Source organism: Nannobrachium achirus (genome assembly GCF_963921795.1).
Source record: "Nannobrachium achirus genome assembly, chromosome: 23".
Lineage (NCBI taxonomy): Eukaryota > Metazoa > Chordata > Actinopteri > Myctophiformes > Myctophidae > Nannobrachium > Nannobrachium achirus.
Window position 1 is genome coordinate 15,921,978 of NC_137830.1, and position 23,409 is coordinate 15,945,386.

At 43.5% G+C, this 23,409-nt stretch overlaps 1 protein-coding gene across 1 annotated transcript in view; it reads right to left on the minus strand.

Moving 5' to 3' along the window:
* The window catches only part of ptprr (protein tyrosine phosphatase receptor type R), a gene marked incomplete at both ends in the record, with an annotated part of 83,707 nt that overhangs the window by 16,270 nt on the left and 44,028 nt on the right, over positions 1-23,409 (minus strand). Inside the window, 7 exons of the mRNA XM_080754221.1 lie at positions 1-56; positions 11,362-11,478; positions 11,899-12,017; positions 14,202-14,324; positions 15,932-16,039; positions 21,311-21,460; positions 22,049-22,162. The exon at positions 1-56 is cut by the window's left edge and continues 134 nt beyond it. Coding sequence (XP_080610347.1) covers positions 1-56; positions 11,362-11,478; positions 11,899-12,017; positions 14,202-14,324; positions 15,932-16,039; positions 21,311-21,460; positions 22,049-22,162 — 787 coding nt within the window. The remainder of the gene's footprint in view (positions 57-11,361; positions 11,479-11,898; positions 12,018-14,201; positions 14,325-15,931; positions 16,040-21,310; positions 21,461-22,048; positions 22,163-23,409) is intronic.

The window sequence follows — 23,409 nt, forward strand, 5'->3', positions numbered from 1 at the left end:
GCTCCACCGAGCCCAGGGCCGACATGTCCAACACCAGCGACACGTTGGACCCACGTCTGCAACGGGGGGAGAGAGGGAGTCGCTGTCACTGAGAGTTAAGACAGTGGTGGAAAAAGTACTCAAATGTTTTAGTTAAAGAGGTGGTGCCATTCTGTTTTGTTGCGACCGTCAGGTCGCAGTTACTATCAAAACCTCCACCGGCTGTCTGTCTGTCTGTCAGTCTGTCTGTCACACTTTTGCCCTACTCATATCTCCGCCACTGTTGCCCCGATCCATGCCAAACCTCTGGGTGGTGACAAAGCTGAGGTTAGCCACACCCACAGTGTTGGGTGTATGGTTTCAGCTTTCAGGAAGAAATCAAAAACACACAGGGAAGACATATTTGCATATTATAACCACACCTGGGGGTCTGTTAAAGTATTGTTAACTCCATAGACACATACCAGTAAGACTCCCTAAATCGGGAGATAAGCAACCGCCAGGTCGCATACACAAACTTTAGAAGGCAATGGTAGCCAATCAGGAGGGAATATGGGAAATGGGACAGATCCATGTTGATGACATGACTGTAGAGATACTGTGTACCGCTTTGCGTGATTTAGGGCAAAATCTGTAGGAGCAGTGTCCAAAAATGTGTTTTTAAAAAATAGGCCAGATGGTGGCACTAGATGGGACAGATGCATTTTGATGACATGACTGTAGAGATACTGTGTACCGCTTTGCATGATTTTAGGGCCAAATCTGTAGGAGCAGTGTCCAAAAATGTGTTTTGCAAGAATCGGCCTCATGGTGGCGCTAGAAGAGGACAAAGTGCAAAGTTTGGCATGGATCGGGGAAACAGTGGCATAGACATGAGTAGGGCAAAAGTTTGACGTGTGACAGACAGACAGACAGACTGACAGACAGCCGGTGGAGGTTTGATAGTAACCTGACGGTCGCAACTATACATTTACTTAAATTAAGCAATATTACACGAGAGGGTGTGCATTAACGCGGTTATCCTGCACGATAGCCTTTTTGCAGGAACGAGCCGACAGGCGAGTTCCGTAGGAAGGGCTGGAGTGCAGGATAACCGTGTTAATGCAGACCCTCGAGTGTAATATTGCGATTATACAACTGTTGTCCTTAAAAAAACACGTCAACTTTATTTCATTGTAATTAAGATATTCGATAGGAATTTGTAATTTTTTAATGCCACATTTAGCTACTATGTCCCTGAACGTTACATGAAAACCGCTAGCCAGCCGCCTAGCATAGTGTGGGGAGAGAGGAGCGCTTGCTGTCTTTCGTGACCAACGCAGCTGATTTCTTCACTTGATGAGAGACAGTGCATCTGTGCTCGTTATATGCACGGTTGGAGAGCCTGTTTTCCATTGAGAGCCCGACAACCTGTTGTATAATACTAAATACATAAGGTAAAGACAGGAGGGAGAGAGAGAGAGAGGGAGGAGGGGGGGGGGGGGGGGTAAGGGAGGCACACATCATCTCCGTGTTTACTCTGGCCCAATCACACAATCTGGAGACATCATCATCACCATTAAGAGAGACAACAATAGACAGCACTCTTTCTCACCAGGCTTGTGCCAAAGCATAATCACAAAATGGAAGATAGGGTCACTCATTCCAGAGGACCACCTTCATGCATCGATTCCCGGATTTGTCAAAACCAGGGGTCTTCAACGTTTTCAGGCCAAGGACACCTTAGGTGAGAGAGAGATGAAGCAGGGACCCCCACAACCTTTTCATAGATTCCAAATAGTTTCATTGTTTGACAGCACAATCATCAGTGTATTTTGGATGCATGTCAATTTGTATTTTCAGATATTTAACTACTTGAACCATCAATACTTAATAAACTTGACCTTTTACTCTGTACTTAAGCCCTTTGCACACAGGACAGTTGCGTTTTTTTTTGTTTGTTTTTTTGTTTGCTGCATGAATACAACGCATTGGATTTGGTGTGCAATGCTGTGCGGAATCGGCACTGCGGATCACAAAAGGAGTCATAAAAGGAGTGATGAGTTTTTTACCGCATGCAACAAGGCGCACAAATCAAACTGGGTTCGATCGAGAAAAAAACGCACGGCCGCAGCCACTCGTCGCACGACTAATTCGGATCCGGTGTGCATGGGGTTGTAGAGAATCATTGTTTTCTTTAAAAAAAATGAAATTTCCGTGCGGATAAACGTGCCTGTGTGCAAAGGGCTTTAGTCTGCTCTTTTCCCCCTCTAGACCAAACCTCTTTGCCGAAAATAGCTGATCTACAAGCTCACAACGCCTCGCAGCGCGAGGCGTTGTGAGCTTGTAGGTCGGCTATGTTTAGCTAAAGTTCTCAGAAAATGGACACTAGGGTTCAAGTGGTTAATATAAAAAGGGAGAAAAAAATAAATCTATCACGCAAAGATTTGTAGGACCCCCTGTAGTAACTCTGAGGTCCCGGACCCCCTGTTTAACTCATTTCCTGCGATCCCCGTCGAAACCGTTGATTTCCCGCTGTACCACGCTGCGATGCCCGTCGATCCCGGAAATGTAATTAGCTTTAATCATTATGAAACGATTAAAAGTATGGTCGCTGATTATAGCCGATTCTGGCTCTTTAGGCCCACCTCCTAACTGTATCCTGTCGTATTTCCTGTTTAGACCGGATCTAGGTTTCCATATCCGGTCTGACGTCAAATCGTAGCTCCGTTCCCATAAGTTTTCCTTGTAAACAGAGGAAGGAGCTGCTCGGCCATAGAATGGTCTTTTTCACGCGTTTATTTTTCATTTGGTAGCCGTTTGATTCTTGTGCCCGCCTGGCATATGATCCGCGCACATATCGTCTGCTATGTGCTCGAACGTGTCCATGTGTTACCATAGCGCACAGCTGGCCGTTTCCAATGTTTTCTTATGTAACACTGGCGGATACAGCAGGGGTAACAGCCTGGCAACGGATTTGTCTATTCCAATGGATTTTTTTTTTATTCGAAAGCTGTCATCTTGTCTACCGGTCTACTAGATGAGTCGCGCACAGATCGTGCACGATGCGTGCTCGTGCCCACGTTAAAAGGTAAGGACAATTTGGCAGCCAGACAATCTGCCCCCACCTGAAGAATACTTTTAACCGAGTCGAGAGTGAATGAAAGGTTTTCCGCGTGCCTTACACAGTTTCTCTCTGTATCTGAGTAGTGCCCTTGGCCTTCTCCTGTTCTATGAAAGAGCTCCTTTATCTCTGTTCAAAAAAGGAGTATGGCTGTCTCTCTCCAGATAAAATCATATTTTTCTTTAGTTTTGATTCAATTCATGTCTTCCAAGTGCAATATTCAAGGATTCCCAAAACCTTTTAGGTTAATACTGTACATAACAAATGTACCACTTAAGCTCAATTTACGAAATAATGAAAAAAAGAGTGTAGGAAGAAAACAAAACAACAATATTCAATCGCATTCGCAACCCATAAAAATGCGTTGCCGACCCGTAAATAGGTCCCGATCCACAATTCGCTACATAGCGAGTAAACCGATTATGTTAATACGGTCTAATCCCCCTGACACCCCCTAGTTATCCACAGACCGCCTGAGACACAGGTAGTACACATTGTTGGTGCTGTGTGTGTGTGTGTGTGTGTGTGTGTGTGTGTGTGTGTGTGTGCGTGTGCGTGTGCGTGTGCGTGTGTGTGTGTGTGTGTGTGTGTGTGTGTGTGGGTGGGGTGGGGTGGGGTGGGGTGGGGTGGAGAAACCGTCATTATAACACAGAGGGTTCCCGAAGGGTTCCCAGTTCGGTCCCGGGCTCCCCCAGAGTTAGTGTCGAGGAGTCCTTGAGCAAGACTCTGAACCCCTAGTTGCTCCCGGTGAGCAGGTTGGTGCCTTGCATGGTTTCCTCTGCCATCGGTGTGTGAATGGGTGAACGTAATGCACAATCTCTGTAAAGCGCCTTGGATAAAGGCGCTATATAAATGCACCATTTACCATGTGTGTGTGTGTGTGTGTGTGTGTGTGTGTGTGTGTGTGTGTGTGTGTGTGTGTGTGTGTGTGTGTGTGTTGTTGATAGATTAAATATCAGGTCAGATGATAAGGTGCAGGGGATGGAAGGCGGGGGAGGGGAGGTCTGCTTGGCCTTGCTACGTGTCAACTGGCTTCCTCCGCAGGATAGCGCTGCATCCTGTCTGTCTGATTGTTGATTGGCTACCATCCAGGAAGGACAACGCACGCAGACGGTTACAAACACACTTTCAAACGCTTCTACAGACACACACGCGCACACAACGCACATGCGCGAGCGTGCGTCACACGCAGGGGTGTCGCACCAAATTCTGGGCCCTGGGTACAAGGATTCACTGCGGGCCCCCCATGAATGTTCTTCATAGGGGGAGGGGGTTTAACCCATTTAGACCGGGAACGCATTATTTTGCGCTTTAACTATTGAAAAATAGCAGATATACAAGCTCACATCGGTGCCGCGCTGCGAGCTTGTAGATCTACATTTTTTTGAAAAATCGTGAAAAAGTCTTTAAATATTTCAAATCCTTCTAAGGTTTTTTGAAAAACCTATGTTTCTATGTCAGTGGTGCTCAAACTTTTTCAGGACCCCCAAAATTATATGTATTTGGCCAGGGACACCCATCTCAAAATATTTAGTTCCAGGGAACCCCCAGAAGCAAAATTACAAATGTTCGCTTAAGAAATACATATATTCAAAAATGTGCACACATTTTCGCGACTAAATAGCAGATCTACAAGCTCGCAGCGTGGCACTCGGTGCCGCGCTGCGAGCTTGTATATCTGCTATTTTTCAATAGCTAAAGTATAAAATAATTAAGGCCCCTCCACCTTGCTTGGGCCCTAGTAACTCAGTTCCACTTTTCCCCCCCTTGTGACGCCCCTGGTCGCACGCATGCACACAACACATAAACACACAGACACCAAGAAGAATATCCTGCTCTCACTTCTAGGCGGAACCCAAACAACACTGGCTCTCTATTAAAACATGATGTACTCTCCTCACCTCCAGACGGCAGCGCTTTAATCGGTGATGCAACATCCCTGTTTAGACAAAATGGCTTCTCCCAAGATGGCTATGTTCAGCTAAAATACATGTAGAAGTGTGTGTAAAGCTAATGACAAATAATCTAACTTCTGCTGCAGAAAGAAAGCACCTTTTTTATTTTACCTTATCATAATTTAAGCCCCACCACCGCACCAGCCGTGGTCAATGATCCCTGTTGGCGTGCCCATGTATGTGGGGGAGGGTATAAGGGTATCATTGGATACTCTTTGCATTTATGCCAGTCTTTGTTCATTATGTGGCATTAAGTCATGTTTTTCACCAGAGCAAAATCGATTGATTTTACAAATTTGAATCCAACATTATTATACGGGCATATGGATAGATGATGAATTCACCTTCAAGTTCCATATAGACAGGCCCGTGCAGAGAATGTTAGAGAGGCAGGGGCTGAAATTTTCTTAAACATTCTGAAACATTTTCTTAATTCCATTTTAGGTTAACTAGGGTAAATAAATAGTTGTTTGTTGTTGGGTTTTTTGTAACAAATTCTTTCGTCATAACTGCATCATAACCGTATTTAAAATATTAATGCAATACACCCGCTAAAACACTTGAGAAAGGCCAGTGCAAAATGTGCCAATGTTATTTGTTCATTTCGTGCTTAAGCAGACAACTACCGGTAAATGTATATTTTGTAACTATTATGAAGTATAAAGTTAGTTCAGGCAACAACAACAAAAACACAATGTAGAACAGACTTAATCATGTTTTACCATAATGGAAGTGTAGCTGAATCTTTTCCTTTGTTCAGTGCAACAGTTCAGCGCCTCCAGTAGCTGACCGGCAGGCGCTGACTGATAGAGTTTCCTTAAACAACGGCCCATTAGAGCTGCTGGACAGGCTCCAGTCATTTACAAATGGAGGTATTTTTTCCCCCCAGCGCTGACTTCCCACAGACAGGTGGAAACGTGTGATATATGAACTGTTCTCTCCATGGGACAACTAAGTGAATGCTTGAGTGCTCTTGAGATGTTACCTCTGGCATCAACGTGCAGAGGAAACAAGTGGAAGTGGGCTACTCCCCTCACGTAAACATCAGCGTGAAGTCATGAGCTCTGAGACATAGACTCAGGCCCGGCCCTGTACACACCGCAACGCTCTGTAGAGAAAACGGCGAGGTCCCGGGATATTTCCGTGGCGTTTTGTCTTTTTATCAAGCGTTCATATGAAGCCGAAATGATGTAGTGTCCATGTCACCGTGTGGGCGAGAGAAACGCAAGAAGCAACAACGTATGATCGGGTTTTTCTCTCCTACTAATATATACAGAAAGCCACACTAACCATTGAGCCTTGCTGGTTGAGTGGTTAAGGACTTGCTTTTACGATCCAACTGCCCCGGGTTCGCGTCCCTCTCGGTCTTTTCTTTCCGCAATTTTTTTCCGGCGATAAAGTTATTATTACATTATTATCCATGACGGAGGCGATGAGCCGACTAAGCGCCGTTACCGAGTTATGTGAATAATGTAATAATAATAATAACTTTATCGCCGGAAAGAATTCGCGGAAAGAAATGACCGAGCGGGACACGAACCCGGGGCAGTTGGATCATAAAAGCTTTCTGTATATATTAGTAGGAAAGAAAAAGCTTAGCATGCGTCGTTCCTTCTTGCGTTTCTCTTGCACACACGGTGCCGCGAGGGGAGAGAGGAGTCAGCTTTTCCACCCAAATCTGCGGATCCAGATCGTTCCGTTTTGTAACCCCCGAAAATGCCGTTGTCGTCTGAACGGAAGGCCTATCTGACTTTTCTTTTTGCGGAATTCTCGTTGCCAAAACGCAGTGTGTACGGCGCCTAAAGGGTGATTTAGACCAGTCATTCTCAACCTATTGAATTTCAAGGACCACCTATTTAACCCATTTAGGCCTAGAATTATTGAATGCTTTAACCAGTGAAAAATAGCAGATATACAAGCTCACAGCGCGGCACCGAGTGCCGCGCTGCGAGCTTGTAGATCTGCTATTTTTGAAAAGGTCGTGAAAATGTGAGCAAATCTTTGACTATATGTATTTTCAAAGCGAACATTTGTAACTCAAATTTTGCTTCTGGGGGGTCCCTGGAACTAAATATTTTGAGATGGGGGTCCATGGCCAAATACATCATTTTGGGGGTCCTTCACATGAAAAGGTTTGAGAACCACTGACATAGCAGTCTCTCAAGAACAGACTAACTGAGCTCCAGCTAAGTGAAAAGTACCTTTTCTTTGACGATGGCTATAGCCAGATTGCTGACATAGAAACATAGGTTTTTCAAAAAGTCTTAGAAGCATTCAAAAGACACTTATAGAATAGGGTCAAAATTCGAATTTAAATTCTAAAAGTTTTCATGATTTTTCAAAAATAGCAGATCTACAAGCTCTCGGTGCCGCGCTGTGAGCTTGTATATCTGCTATTTTTCAATAGTTAAAGCATAAAATAATGATACACAATAATGTGTACCCGTTCTGAATGGGTTTTAATATGCTTTAGACCACGGACCCCCATTTGATACCTTTAAAAAATCTCTCTCTGAGACCCCGATCTACACTGTAAAATCCTCATTGTTAATGTAACTTTGAGAGCGTACTACAAATGGAACCAAACGGAATGGACCCTGAAAACAGAAGCTCTACAAGTGCAACATGTCACAGCTTTTGTGCTTGTAGATCTGCTATTTTCAGTGCGTGACTCGGCACACAAACCGACCAAGTACGGGCCACTCCTGTGAACTTTAGGATGTCAATCTACTTGTCAAAAACTCAGATCGGCGCATTTTCAAGTGGCATTTCTTCCTCGGCTAAGTGGGAATGTGCGTGCAGATTTTCACGGATAGTGCACGCCGTGTTCATGATTTGAGATATTTTGAAAGACCCTGCTTCGTTTAGCGACTATAGACCAGGGAGTGTGCGTGCACAGTTTTGCTGCAATCAAGCCAACGGTGCTGGAGTTAGATGGTCTCAGCCATGCCTTTCGGCCTGGCGGAGACAATCGGGTATCAGGACAAACACTGTACACAGCACATATGTTACACCAGGGGTCTTCAACGTTTTCAGGCCAAGGACCCCTTAGTTGAGAGAGAGAGAGATGAAGCAGGGACCCCCACAACCCTTTCAGAGATTCCATGTAGTTTCATTGTTTGACAGCACGTATTTTGGATTCATGTCAATTTGTGTTTTCAGATATTTAACCACTTGTACCGTCAATACTTAATAAACTTGACCTTTCACTCTGTACATAGTCTGCTATTTTCCCCCTCTACACCAAACCCTCTCAGAACGCCTCGCAGTAGATCTGCTATTTTTGGCTAAAGTTCTCAGAATATGGACACTAGCGTTCAAGTGGTTAATATAAAAAAGGTTAAAAAAAAAAAAGTTTCTATCACACAAAGATTTGGAGGACCCCCTGCTGTAACTCTGAGGACCCCCTAGGGGTCCCGGACCCCCTGTTCAGCACCCTTGTGTTACACAGACAGCACATACCACATGGCATGTACAGAATGTACTGTATATGCGCGCACCGCCCACCCGGTCCGGATAAGACATGGAAGCAGAAATGTAAACATAAGTGACAAGTACGGTATGTAAACACGTACAGTATGCGCACAAAACACACACCTCGTACATCTTCAGAAGAAATCAGACAATCGTCTCCAGGTAAATATTGACCTGAACCCTGAAAGCTCTTCCTCGCTGGCAGAGGACAAACAGACTCTCTCACACACACACGCACGCACGCCAAATTACTTCTCAAGCCCGTATCAGAGTCTACGGTGGAGACCTATCCACCGCAAATTTGAGGTGGAAAGCTTTCCACCTCAAGTCAGAAAATAAGTGCAGGCCATCATAGTCACGGCCCACGGTGAAGTCCTTTACCCCGTCTAGACCGGTTCAGGTCGACCAATCAGTGAACGGGGTGTAGAGCCTGCCTGTCTGATAGTAAAAACAGAGAGATGTGTCGGGACTCACGGTGGAAAGCTCTCCACCGTGAGGAATGATGCAACATTGTAGTTTCATGACTCAAAAAGACTCGAAAAGACTACACCGCGGTGTAAAGCCTTCCACCGCGGACCCGACTATGATACAGGCTTCAGTCTCCACGTAGGCAGAACACCTGCTAACTAGAACAATTAAAGCTTATAGCAAGGGTCTTCAGCGGGGGGGTCTGGGACCCCTAGGGGGTCCTCAGAGTTACTACAGGGGGTCCTCCAAATCTTTGTGTGACAGAAACCTTTTTTTCCATTATTTATATGCATGCACTTGAACCCTAGTGTCCATATTCTGAGAACTTTAGCCAAAAGTAGCAGATCTATAAGCTCACAACGCCTCGCAGTACGAGGCATTGTGAGCTTGTAGATCGGCTATTTTCGGCAAAGAGGTTTGGTGTAGAGGGGAAAAGAGCAGACCAAGTACAGAGTGAAAGGTCAAGTTTATTAAGTATTGACGGTTCAAGTGGTTAAATATCTGAAAACACAAATTGACAAAATACACTGATGATTGCGCTGTCAAACGATGAAACTATATGGAATCTATGAAAAAGTTATGGGGGTCCCTGCTTCATCTCTCTTTCAACTAAGGGGTCCTTGGCCTGAAAACGTTGAAGACCCCTGGCTTAAGATGTTAAAGTATAGAAATTCACACACATGAAAAAACACGCATGCAGTCGCACACTCTCGCTCTCTCCCTCGTTTGTGAAATAACGAGATACAATCTCATCTCAGAAGTCTCACAACAACATGTGTGAAACCCTCTGCCAGAAGCTGTAAGCAGGATACTGCTGGTCCGGTTAGAAACAGTGTGAGAACTGGGCTGTGAGCGCAGAGGAACCTTAAAGTTATACCATGTAACTTTTTTTATAAATAAATCTTAAAATTGTCCTAACTGTTAAATCGCGAAAGTTTTAGAACACCCAATCCGTTATTTTCATCTTCTAAAGCCTTCTCTTTATATGTTTTCTATGATCCTTGCCGGGGTCCGGATTTCGCGGAAAAATGACGTCATTTGCATCATCCGTATATGTTGTGTATACGTTGGCCAATCACATTGCGGATCATACACACATGATACACTACCGGCCAATTACAGTGCATCTTGCGTCTCTTCAGGAAATAGCTTGCTTCAACAGCTTTGTTTACGCTGGTCTAGAAGTCTAGCATGTAACTCCCCAACCGCTGCTCGTAGAGGGACACGAGAGACCTCTATGGATACGTCTCGGCGAGGCGGACGCGGTGGTTTGAAAGCCCGGTCCGCGGCGAAAAACGGACGAAAAAAGCAGACGCGACCACGGTTTGCTATACTGCTACAGACCACTAGTTGAGCAACTTACACAGTATAGCTTTAATTGTCCCCTGTTCGCTTCACCTCAAAACAATGTGCAAGGTGTTTTTGATCTTGTTTTCTTTCTTCTTCTGTGTGTGTGTGTGTGTGTGTGTGTGTGTGTGTGTGTGTGTGTGTGTGTGTGTGTGTGTGTGTGCCCCTTTAGCAGGCAGTGAAAGTGTCCTACTTTTTGTTTGTGTCTGGGTAGCTCAGTAGTACTCACTTTTAGACCACAAGGTTCTGTTGCCTTGATGAGGTAAGTACTGGGAGCTGACGGTAAGTGCTAATCTGTTTCACTATGAAAACCTGCAGCTCATGTGAGTCAGTCAGTCAGTCAGTCAGTCATACATGTCACGCTCCATATATGGCCAAGACAGAATTCATTTGCAAGTGTGACTCACGTCATAGCAACCACACTTGCAAATTAATTCTGGCCTCGTCCCTTTTATGCCCATATATGGAGATCCCTAATGTCATCAATATTAAGCCCATATCTGGGAATGCCCGTACAGTACCTGTAAGACTCCCTAATCGGGAGATAAGCGACCGTCACGTCGCATACACAAACTTTAGGAGGCAATCATAGGGAATATGGGAAATGGGACAGATCCATGTTGATGACATGACTTTAGAGATACTGTGTACCGCTTTGCGTGATTTTAGGCCAAATGGTGGCGCTAGAAGAGGTCCATGTGAGAAATCAGGGCTGTAGGTTGTGATTTGCCATATATATGTATGCCCATATATGGAGATCCTTGATGTCGTCAATATCAAGCCTATATGTGGGAATACCCATATATGGACAAATTGTGTCAGTCTCTGTCGTTTCTGTTCTTCTCGTCCTTAGGGCGTCTTATTGGTGTATTGTAAAGACACCGTCTTTGCTCAAATGGTGCCGACAATAAGCCACCTTACTTGCTTTGTCTCTGCTTCCAAATCAATCAATCTTACTATCCATCTATCTATCTATCTATCCATCCATCCATCCATCTATCCATCCATCCATCCATCTACGTCTCTCTTTCTCACCTCTCTTGTAGTCCAGATTTCATCTTGAAGGGGGAGGGGCAGAGCTTCGTAGCCGGGGCAGCGGTGTTCCGGTCCGCGGGGTCACAGTCGGGACGGGGACGGGGACGGGCACAGGGGCTGGAAAGAAACGCACAATTAAAGAAACCTTAGCTTCATCAGTGTGAGCTGAGAGAACTGGCCTTTTTGATCAGTACCAGTGTTGATATAATATATCAGCGGTTCCCTAGTTCCTTGAATTCCACGATTCTTATATCTGACATATTAGCCACTTCTACAAGCTCACCAACGCATTGTGCGCTTGTACAATATTCTCAAAATATTTAGTTCCAGGGACCCCCCAGAAGCAATATCTGAGTTACAAATGTTCGCTTTAAAATTACATATATATTCAAAGATTTACACACATTTTCACGACTAGTCAAAAATAGCAGATCTACAAGCTCGCAGCGGGGCACTCGGTGCCGCGCTGTGGCCTTGTAAATCTGCTATTTTCCAATAGCTAAAGTATATAAAAGAATTCCAGGTTAATTCAAATACCTTGGTGAGGGATCAGAGGGCGGAGCCAAGCGGCAGGCTATGATTGGCTGGTGCTGGGGAATGGGCGTGGCTATGGTAGGAGGGAGCTCGGCCTGGACCATGCTTCCACAGGTGGTGACCTGAAAAAGATAGAGGACATGAGGCTACACTGAATGCTCAATATTACACAATATAACCATTCTTTGTTGTATAACATAATGTAGGGGTGTTCAACGTTTTCAGGCCAAGGTCCCCTTAGCTGACAGAGAGATGAAGTAGGGATACCCTCAACCTTTTCATAGATTCCATATAGTTTCATCGTTTGACAGCACGATCATCAGTGTGTTTTGGATTCATGTCAATTTGTGTTTTTTTTGTGAAAACAAACAGTTTACCATAGAGCAGGGGTCTTCAACGTTTTCAGGCCAAGGACCCCTTTGCTGAGAGAGAGATGTAGCAGGGACTCCCACTATATTGACCCCCTGTTGAAGACCCCTCTCCTGGTTTCCCCAGCTCTTCAATAAACACAACAGACATTTCCAGGTGGGTTGCCACCTCTTACTCTAAATTACTTTGTAAGCGTGAAGAAAAAAGATAAAGAAATACATTTTTTACACACTTTTACAATAACTGACATGTTATATGCAAAACATTATAATTATTAACACTTCTACTGCCTCTTATTTTGAAGGGATGCTTGCTTGGTGCCTTGGTGCCACGCCGCTTCCTCCGTAGGCCGCAGCTATTATTTTTAAGGGCCGAGCGGGGTTGTTTTTGTTTTTTTGGATAATCACTTGACTGCAACGCTTACGTCATCTAGTCACATGACAGTGTGGGTCCAGAAAAGAAACATGGCTTTGCCCAGACGAGTGCATTTTGGACTGTAAACAGGCCACCCTTTGGATCAAAATGTCTCTTTTTGAGTAAATGAAGTCTCTTTATGGGCCTCTCAATGGATTTACTATGGCGGAGCTTCACTTCGCGTGCACGCCCAACGTGCGTTGTAAACAAGTCGCGGGATTTACCGATGCACAGTGGACCACGGAGCCGTATAGTAAGTCATAATATATTTACTGTATTTACAGTAAGATTGACGGTGAGCGTTGTCAACGGCACCATGATTTTAACCCTTTAAATGCCGGTGAGGATCGTCAACGGCAGCAGATGGTCCACCCACCTGGACACTGTGGTGAAGAAAGCTCAACAGAGACTGTACCATCTGAGGCGACTGAAGAGATTCCGATCCTCTCAAAGCGTCCTGAAGAGCTTCTACACATCCACCATTGAAAGTTTACTGACTGGGAACATCACCGCCTGGTACGGTAACACCACCGTACAGGACCGCAGGGCGCTGCGGAGAGTAGTGCGTTCAGCTGAGCGCACCATAGGGGCGGAGCTCTGTGGCCTCGATACCATCTATATAAAGCGGTGCAAGTCTAGAACAGCAAAAATACTGCGAGACCCCAGTCACCCCAACCATGGACTATTCACTCTCCTCAGCTCAGGGAGGGGGGGGAGGAGGTACCAGTCACATATGGCAAAAACAGAGAGACTCAGGAGGAGTTTCTTTCCTCAAGCCATAAGATACCTAAATGGCACTGACTAAAGACACTTTGCTTTTGTTTTTGTTTTTTTGAAGGCACTTTTGAGCACCTTATTTGTTTTGTGCAATAACCCTGACATCATTACTGTTTTCTATGTCTGTCTTGTTTTTTTTGTGGCATATGCTTTGAGGAGTCGTCTATTACATTTCACTATTGTAAAAAAATATGTGACAAATAAACTCTGAACTGAACTGAACTAGACATATGGTGCCAACCCCGAGTTTCTCGAGTTTGTGTATAGTTGTGCCAAGCCTGAGTTTCCCGAGTTGGCCGTTGAAAAAAAAACGTCCTACTACATGATCGCGATCACGAAATGCATGTTTGACTCCCAGAACAGCCCATGGCATCCATGTTTGTTTGCATTTGAAGAAAACATTATACAGTAGTCTATATCTTTTGAATGCCTGAAAGGATTTACAAGCAGATTCTTTTTTTTTTCTTCTTTTTTTGAAAGCTGTGAATGGCATGCACACGTGTGGTGCATCATCCGTGCATGACCCGTGCACATCGTGCACATTAAAAGGTAAGAATCTAAAGATTCTGGCAATGGAAGACAATCAAGACATTGAAGATTGTAATGCTTGGCAGCAAGCAGGTTAATACCTCCTTCATTATGCATTGATGAGAATACAGCTGGCTCCCCTTTCCAAACAATGAACAGATCCACCCTGGCTCCAAAGGTTCATAAAACTTCAGTCAAATTACATTTCTTGAACATACCTTAATGCCCTTTGACCTTTGGGTGTGGTCAGGGGAGATAGCTGAGGTCAGGTGGAGGTCAAGGGGCGGAGCTTTCACCTGTCTGTCTGAAGAATTTCCCTTTTCCTTCAGCCGGTACAAAACCTGCAGAGGAGAAGAGTGGACGTTGAATTTGACGAGAAAGACACTTAATTTATACCGTGTTGCAAGCCGGCAGTGGTGGAAAAAGTACTAAAACGTTTTACTTCATGGGTCTTCAAAAGGGGGTCCGGGACCCCTAAGGGGTCGTCAGAGTTACTACAAATCTTTGAGTGATAGAAACCTTTTTTCTCCTTTTTTATAATAACCACTTGAAACCCTCGCGTGAATATTCTGAGAACTTTATGAAACCGCTCCATTCTCATGAAATGCATTGGCGGAATGGGGAATGGCTGCAGCCTTACAAGTAAAAGTCCGGAATTCAAACTTTACTTGAGTAAAAGTACAAAAGTATTGGCATCAAGATGTATGTATTGTACTTAAAGTACCAAAAGTTAAAGTACTCATTATGCAGAATGTTTCAAGTTTTCAAATGTATAGAAATCTTTTGAAAATAGCAGATCTACAAGTAGATCGGCTATTTTCAAATGGTCAAAAATGTATATAGGGTTTAAGTTTAAATAATGAAGGTTTTCTAAAAAAATATCTAAAATTAACTAGTAACTAAAGTTTTCAAATACATTGAATGGAGTAAAAGTACAATATTTGGATCCAAGATGTAGTGGAGTAGAAGTAAAAGCATTGGAAATTGGAAATATTCAAGCAAGGTACAAATAACTCAAAAGTGTACTTAAGTACGGTACTTAAGTGAATGTACTTTACACCAATGACTGCAACATGTACAGTATGTAATCAAGCTTTACACATAACATAATTACAGTGGGGGACAACCAGGACCCTCTCATTGCGTCCTGTGGGTGCTGACATTTGAGAAACAGTGCTCAGTAAAACATAATTGCTTTTGTGGAGAGGTTCTCCCTCAAGTGGAATAAATCAGCATTGCAGCTCCAGAGAAAAGCAGAACATGGTTAAATGACCTCTAATGGCATAAGGTTTCTTCAATGTTTTCAGGCCAAGGACCCCTTGGTTGAGAGAGAGATGAAGCAGGGGCCCCCATAGCCTTTTCATAGATCCATAGTTTCATCGTTTGACAGCACAATCATCAGCGTATTTTGGATTCACGTCATTGTGTTTTCAGATATTTAACCACTTGAACCATCAATACTTCATTAAGTTGACCTTTCACTTTGTACTTAGGCTGCTCTTTTTCCCCTCTACACCTTAAGCTCTTTGATATTTTTGGCTAAAGTTCTCAGAATATGGACGTTAGAGTTCAATTGGTTATTATAAAAAAAGGAGAACCAAAAGTTTCTATCACTCAAAGATTCGGAGGACCCCCTGTAGTAACTCAGAGGACCCCCTAGGGGTCCCGGAGCCCCTGGTTTAGGGCATGGGTTTAAAATCCATTTCCGAGATTGTGCAAACAAACACACGGCTATTTGGTTTTCATGAGCTAGTTTGCACATCATTATTTGATTGCAAAATTGCAATGTAACTCAAGCTAGTCTTTCAGTGTTGTACACATTTGATTGCAAAGTTGCTCTGTTTACTTGGCTTATTTCTTTCACACTTGCTTTGGTGTGCGTGTGCGTGCACGTATGTGCGTGCGTGCGTGCACGTGTGTGTGTGAGAGAGAGAGAGAGAGCGCATACCATCAAGCAGGTAATGATGATGATGAAGATGGTGAAGAAGAGGACGATGGCATAGAATCCCTCTTGGTTCCACACATGGTCCCTCTGCTGTCCCTGGAGCGCATTCTCCTGGGGGGAGGGGGGGGGGGGGGGGGGGTTAATGATGGGGGAGAGAGTTAGATTTACAACGTATTTACTAGGGGTGCAGGAAAAAATCGATTCGAATTCGAATCGCGTTTCTAACATGGTAAGATTCAGAATCGATTCTCATTTTCCAAAAATCGAGTTAAAAGAATGTGTGCAAACATAATAAATCAGACAAGTTGTCTTGGATATACCGGTACCTTTGTGTGGTTACATTATTGCAATAAGTTGATAAAACCTTTACAATTATAAAAGCTACGTAAATGTGCTCTGCTTTCATGCCAGCAGACTGGAGTAGATCCTGATATCCTATGAATTGAATAGAGAATCGTTTTGAATCGAGAATCGTTTCTGAATCGAATCGTTTGGATTTGAAAGAATCGATTCTAAATCGAATCGATTCTGAATCGAATCGTGGGATACCCAAATATTCGCAGCCCTAGTATTTACGAGACCGGAGGCCCGGCCCAATGCTAACGTGCTCATCACGCACGCAAGCACGCACGCACTCACTCACGCACGCACGCACGCACGCACGCACACACGCACGCACACACGCACGCACGCACGCACGCACGCACGCACCTCTTCACCTTTCTCCGTCTTTCTCCATCACCACAACAACATCCAAACTTCTCTCTCACTCTCCTGTCCCTGCTATTTCCCAGGAAATTTTATCTCACACACAAACGCACAGACAGTCACATAAAATATGCCCCTTGATATTGATTTGGGCAGTGTGTCCGTGCGTGTGAAGGTCTGCGTGCTCCTGCCAACAAGAAGCATGCAGACAGCAAGTTTTTCTTTTATCTATATTTTTATTAAATTTGTTTTCAAATAATTGCAGTGGATTAAAAAGTACAATATGCCTCTGAGATATAAATGTCATATTTTAATTTTATCGAGCAGGACAACAAGTTGTTTTGTGTTACCTTGCTTAATAAAATTAAAAAAATCTAAATATTTGTTCAATTCAATTCAATTCAAAGGACCTTTACTGGTATGAGAAAACATACCTTTACATTGCCAAAGCAAGTGTCAAAATAAAATAAAAACTTCTACCTACCAAAGGGCACATGTCAAGAGAGCCATTTATTGATCCATGAAGTGCCTCTTCCCATTGTGTCATGCTAAAAGCTTCTAGTTCTATTTGCTAAAATAGAAATAAAACTAAAATAAAGTGTCACAATAGCTCTCAAAAAGATTATCTGTCTCTACGGCAAAAGTGAAGTAAAGATATTGCTATAGAGTAGATCCAACAGTTGAAAAGGACAAACAGGGAAAAAGACGGAAGATGTGTTGAAAAATCAACCCCCCTGAGAGCTATGCCCAGGGTTCAACAAGAGAGAGAGATAGAGTGTGTGTTTTCAGGGCATCTGTAGCATAAGTACTGTATGCTATGCATAAACGTGGCTATCTGTGCTTGTGAGCGTGCGTGTCCAAGGCTACGTTTCGGAGCTCTGCACTAGACTAGTATAAAGCCTCTATTCATCATGTATATAGGTAAAATCCTCCTTTTCCCAGATCCCACAGTCTTGTCTCGCTGACATAATCTTGGTAGTATTGTGGGAGGGGACAGGCTGCATGGCGGGCCACTTCTACATAAATGAGGAAGTCGTGAAAATAGTCCTGCTATTTTCACTCGTTTGGGTCCCGGGCAAACGTCTAATCTCTCTTTTGGGTCTCGAGCTAAAACGTTTGGGAACCACTGCCCTTGTGGAATGGGCCTATAGCAAAATGAACCACTGCCCTTGTGGAATGGGCCTATAGCAAAATGAACCACTGCCCTTGTGGAATGGGCCTATAGCAAAATGAACCACTGCCCTTGTGGAATGGGCCTATAGCAAAATGAACCACTGCCCTTGTGGAATGGGCCTATAGCAAAATGAACCACTGCCCTTGTGGAATGGGCCTATAGCAAAATGAACCACTGCCCTTGTGGAATGGGCCTATAGCAAAATGGGGTATGGTGCCATTGGCATGATATGGGTAATTAAAGGTGATACACCATGCATTTAAAAAGTATTTATGTCATATTGTTTATGTCCCAAAAACGTTTTTCAAAAGGTTTGAGGCTAAATTACCACTCCTGAATAGAGAGCCTCTCATTTTTTAATGTTTTGCTTCAAAAACGGCCGTTTATGACGTCACAAACGGCAGCAAATCTGGACAGCCTGTTTTGAGAACCCATGGGATGCTTTTAACCTCCACCTTCCCAAAACCAGAGAAAGACACAACGGTCTGAAATGGGACTTTGTGAGGATAGAAGGTGCTAGTGGGACCCCAAAAAAAGGTTTTAAAATAGGAAAAGTGAATTTTCATGGTGTATCACCTTTAAGGGACCCCTTGTCTCCCCTTGTATTTCCCTTTGCCTTTATTTTTGGAAGCAGATTTCCAAACACGGCATACATACTAAATACTAGCTTATATAGGCCTAGATCATTTTGATCATGATCGAGCATTGCATTTTGACTCTGCTATATTTGTGCGTGAATGAATGAATGAGATTTGTGCGTGTGCGTGTGTGTGACTACTATGTATAGAGCATTGCAGTGGGCGTGGTTTACTGGTGCCACTAAAAAATAATTTCCTCATAGACTTTTACGAAAATATTTATAACAATTATGTTAAGCCTAGAACCAAGCCAGTGAATCATGACCATGAAACTTGTTTCTGTGAAAAGAACATTTAGAAAATCGCTTCAACAAAGGTTATTTATTAAATGTAGAATATCAAATAGTTAAATATTAAAATGTGTTTTTATATAGGATCAAAGATGTTATGGTCATGATTCACTGCGATCCTGGATGGCTTGGTTCTAGGCTTAAAGGAGTAGTTCACCCCCAAAATGACTTTCTTTCTATTGATTAGTCACACCATGGAGACTAGAGTTCAATGATATTTTTAGTTTTTTATCGCATTCCAAAGACAAAAATGTGATAACAATAAATTGACCCCCATTCGTTCCGGATGGGGACCCGTTTCGAAACGTGTCCCCATCCGGAATCAATGGGGGTAAATTTACTCGAATCAAATTTTTGTCTTAGGAATGTGACAAAAACCAAAAAAATATTATTGAACATTACTCTCCATGGCATGAGTAATCAATAGAAAAAAAGTCATTTTGGGGGTGAACTACTCCTTTAACATAATTGTTATAAATATTTTTGTAAAAGTCTATGGGGAAAATGAAAGGGAGATTTTTAGTGGCACCACCAGTAATCCATTTTGGCTGCGATGCTCTATACAAGCTAGTTCTATTAATCCTGAAGTAGCTTGATAAGCAGAGGAAAGACTTTCGTCCATCACTGAGCCGATGGCTGCGCAGCTTCTGTTGTTGCTAGGCAACTAGAGACAAAACAGAGGAGAGTGGCAGCACTCGCCATCTAAAAGTTAGAATATTTTTAACTCACAAAGAGCAAGCATGATAGCCGGGGAGCCACAGGCCCAAAAGCTCAAAGAATAGGATGTTACCTGTGATGTCATGACATACTTTTAATTTTTGTTTTTTCTATTAATTTGGTCATCAAGGTCCACAGAATGAGAGGCCTGCTCTGCCGGAAATCCTGCGAAAAAAAGTTATGGCCATTTGTATATTCACTCCATCGACTTCAATATAAAGGAAAGAAACACACCAAAAAAAATATGCTTTAAGTAGCATGTGAGGGGTCAAACTAGGGATGTTTTGCATGAAAAACATTCCTTGGGCTAGAAAACGGACCAAAATAACGGTGAAAAGTGATGACTCATCACTTTTCACAGGTTTGAGAGGCTGAAATCTAGCCCAAGGAATGTTTTTCATGCAAAACAAATGCTTGCAATGGATTCAGAATCATGAAGAACCCTTAGTTTGACCCCTCACATGCTACTTTTTTTGGTGTGTTTTTTTCCAGTATAGTGAAGTCAATGGGAAACTTTTTTTCGCAGGATTTCCGGCAGAGCAGGCCTCTCATTCTGTGTACCTTATTGACCAAATTGATAGGACAAACAAAAATTTGGAGTATGTCATGACATCACAGGTCCTCTCTCATTTTGGCCCAGTGGCTCCCCGGGTTATGAAGAGCTCTCAGCGATGAACAGACAACATCAATCCCAGTTTTCTTCCCCAGGCCAGAGCATTTTTATGTCTCTTTTTCGTTGTTTGTACTACAGTTGATTGTAGCTATTTTCTTCTGATTTGTATTATTGTATATTTTTTTTGGTGATTTCACAAAAGATTTAAAAGACCCAGTATGTAAAAACCAGACTGATCCATAATTATTCAAATATTTCTCCATTCCTATACTACTTATGAAACATTTGTTCATTGTTCTTAGATTCTTCTTTTATTTATTGATTAAATTACTTAGAAAAATCATGATTTATCATTTCTATTCATGAAAATCTTAGCTTTTGGGGAAATGTAATTGTTGTTTTGACAAAATGTAGGAAACAAAAAATTAAGGGACCCATAAGATGTGTCCGCGACCCACAAATGGCTCCTGACCCAGTGCTTGGGAAACAATGGTGTACAGTAAATGTCTATGGTTGATTCCAAACCTTTTGCAGTTGGAGCCCCCCTTCTTACATCTAACAAAAACTGAGACCACTCACGCGATTCTCTGACATATTTAACTGCTTCACTTTAGGTCAAATAATGAAAATAGCCTATCTACTAGCTCACAATGTGTAACTTGTAGATGAGGTATTCTTTTTAGCTGTTTTCACTGAATGTTCACTATATTATGGCCAGAATAGGGATGCTAGGTTTCACGTGGTTAACACACATGAAATAAGAATTAATGTGTTTGTTAAAACTATTTTGACTACCTCAAATCAGACACGGCCTCACACATCAGTGCCCACCTGGGGGGCCCGGATCCCACTGTTGGGAAACACTGGTCGGCAGTGGCTCAGGGGTAGAGAAACCGTCATTAGAACACAGAGGGTTCCCGAAAGGCTCCAGTTCAATCCCGGGCTCCCCCAGAGTTAGTGTGGAAAAGTCCTTGAACAAGACTAGGAAGAACCCCTATAGTTGCTCCCGGTGAGCAGGTTGGTGCCTTGCATGGTTTCCTCTGCCATCTGCGTGTGAATGGGTGAATGTAATGCACAATCTCTGTAAAGTGCCTTGGATAAAGGCGCTATATAAATGCACCTTTTACCATTTACACACACACACACACACACATACACACACACACACACACACACACACACACACACACACACACACACACACACACGCACGCACACACACACACACACGCACGCACGCACCTCAGTGGAGACCTCTGTGATGCCAAAGTGTAACAGGCTGCGGTGGAGTACCCTCACGTTCAGTGATTGGATGACGTCCTCAGCTGGGCGGGGCTCGGTATTCCCCGGCCTATCGGACGCCACAAACAATTCAATGCCATTCTTCCTCTCCTGTGAAATCAAAGGATCAGTCAGTCATCGTGGACCGCAGGATCAATAGGAGAGGATCAGTGACATTTTAACATGACAGTTATTTATAACTGGAGATGTAACCGGATATCCTCGCCCATTTGCTCGCCCAGCGCATAGGTCCCTTTTTACCCCTTCGTCTGGGTTAGGGAAGATAATTCCCCCCCCCCCCCCCCCTCAAATGCAAATAGGTTGTACAAAGTGCAAGGGTATATCCATAAAAAGCATATCATTTGGGTGTTTTATACCAACCCAGCCATTCATCTCATTTTGGTGAACATTTGATTGACAATTTTGTAAAATTGCAGCAGCACACAAGTTAAAAAGAGACACCAAAAGGCCAGCTCTCCATTGTGGTCCACATATACACACACATACAGTATATCAAGCATTTATGCCGTTCAAAGTTGGGGCACTGTTTTAACTGTCCATTTGAGATGTTTGACTGTGTGTGTGTACTTCAACTATGATTTATAATCATTTTTACAATATTTTCAGACGGAGGTATCAGTCTTCAATTACCGTCCAGTGCATGCGTACGGTGCGTGTGCGTGTGTGTGTGTGTCTTACATTCAGTCGATTGATGTGCACGTGTCTTGGCGGGACGCCGAGTGCGGCCGCCACACCCTCTCGAAACCACCGAAGAAGACTGACATTCAGCCTCCTCACGTCCACAGCCAGGTACTGGTGAGAGAGAGAGAGAGAGAGAGAGAGAGAGAGAGAGAGAGAGAGAGAGAGAGAGAGAGAGAGAGAGAGAGAGAGAATGAAAATGTGAAATGTTGATTTAGTATGAAAACCCGCAGATCATGTCCATCCATGTGTCACGCCTCATCACGCTCCATATATGGCCAAGATCCCTGGTGGTGTCATCAATATTAAGCCCATATCTGGAAATGCCCATATATGGGCATATTGAGTCAGTCTCATGATAACCAGTGTGGTTGTCGCGACGTGAGTGCCACACTTGCAAATTAACCACAAGAAAAAAACATGAAAGATTCGTTCATTCCCTTAAAATATTACGTTCTCGCCGGTTTCGTTCACCCTTCCGCCTCCCCGAGTCCAGTGGTGGAAAAAGTATAAACATCTTTTGAAAATAGCCGATCTACAAGCTCACAATGCGTCGCGTAGGAAGGAACCAGAGGAAACAGGGAGACAGGATGAGACAAATGTAACACATGGATTTCACAGATCAAACCACTTTCAATACACACGTTTCCCGTCTGTCCGTGAAGCAAGTTCTTCTAAATGAGTAATATTCAAAATATCCTTGACAACCCCCCCCCCTCCACTTTCTCTCTGTCTCTTCTGCTGATTTCTGTGTTTTTCCCCAAAGGTCTCTCAGATTGCATGGAAAATCTAACTGCAGGCGGCTGCAAACATACTGTGTGTGTGTGTGTGTGTGTGTGCGTGCGTGCGTGCGTGCGTGCGTGCGTGCGTGCGTGCGTGCGTGCGTGCGTGCGTGCGTGCGTGCGTGCGTGCGTGCGTGCGTGCGCATGTGTTTTTTTAGCGGTGCTAACCGCTCCTATAGACCGCTTTTTTACCAAAACTATGATGTCACAAATGATGATGACATGAGTTCGCTAGACCAATGAAACACTTCGATTCTGTTGATCTGTCCATGATGTCATAGTCACAGAGGCACTCGATTGGTTCACCCTGATTTAGAACGCGTTTAGGCCGAGGAAAATACGTCATAACGCGTTTAGGCCGCGTAAAATACGTCATAACGCGTTTAGGCCGCGTAAAATACGTCATAAAAAATTATTGAGCGGTGCTAACCTTGAATTTCAAAATTATATTAGATGAATATCACTTATAAGCGATAAAATAACCACACTTTTAGACAGACTGTGGAAAATCTTACAGGTTATAAATGATAGGCAGGTAATACAAGTTTAAAATACAAATGAACAGACTTTGAAAAACTA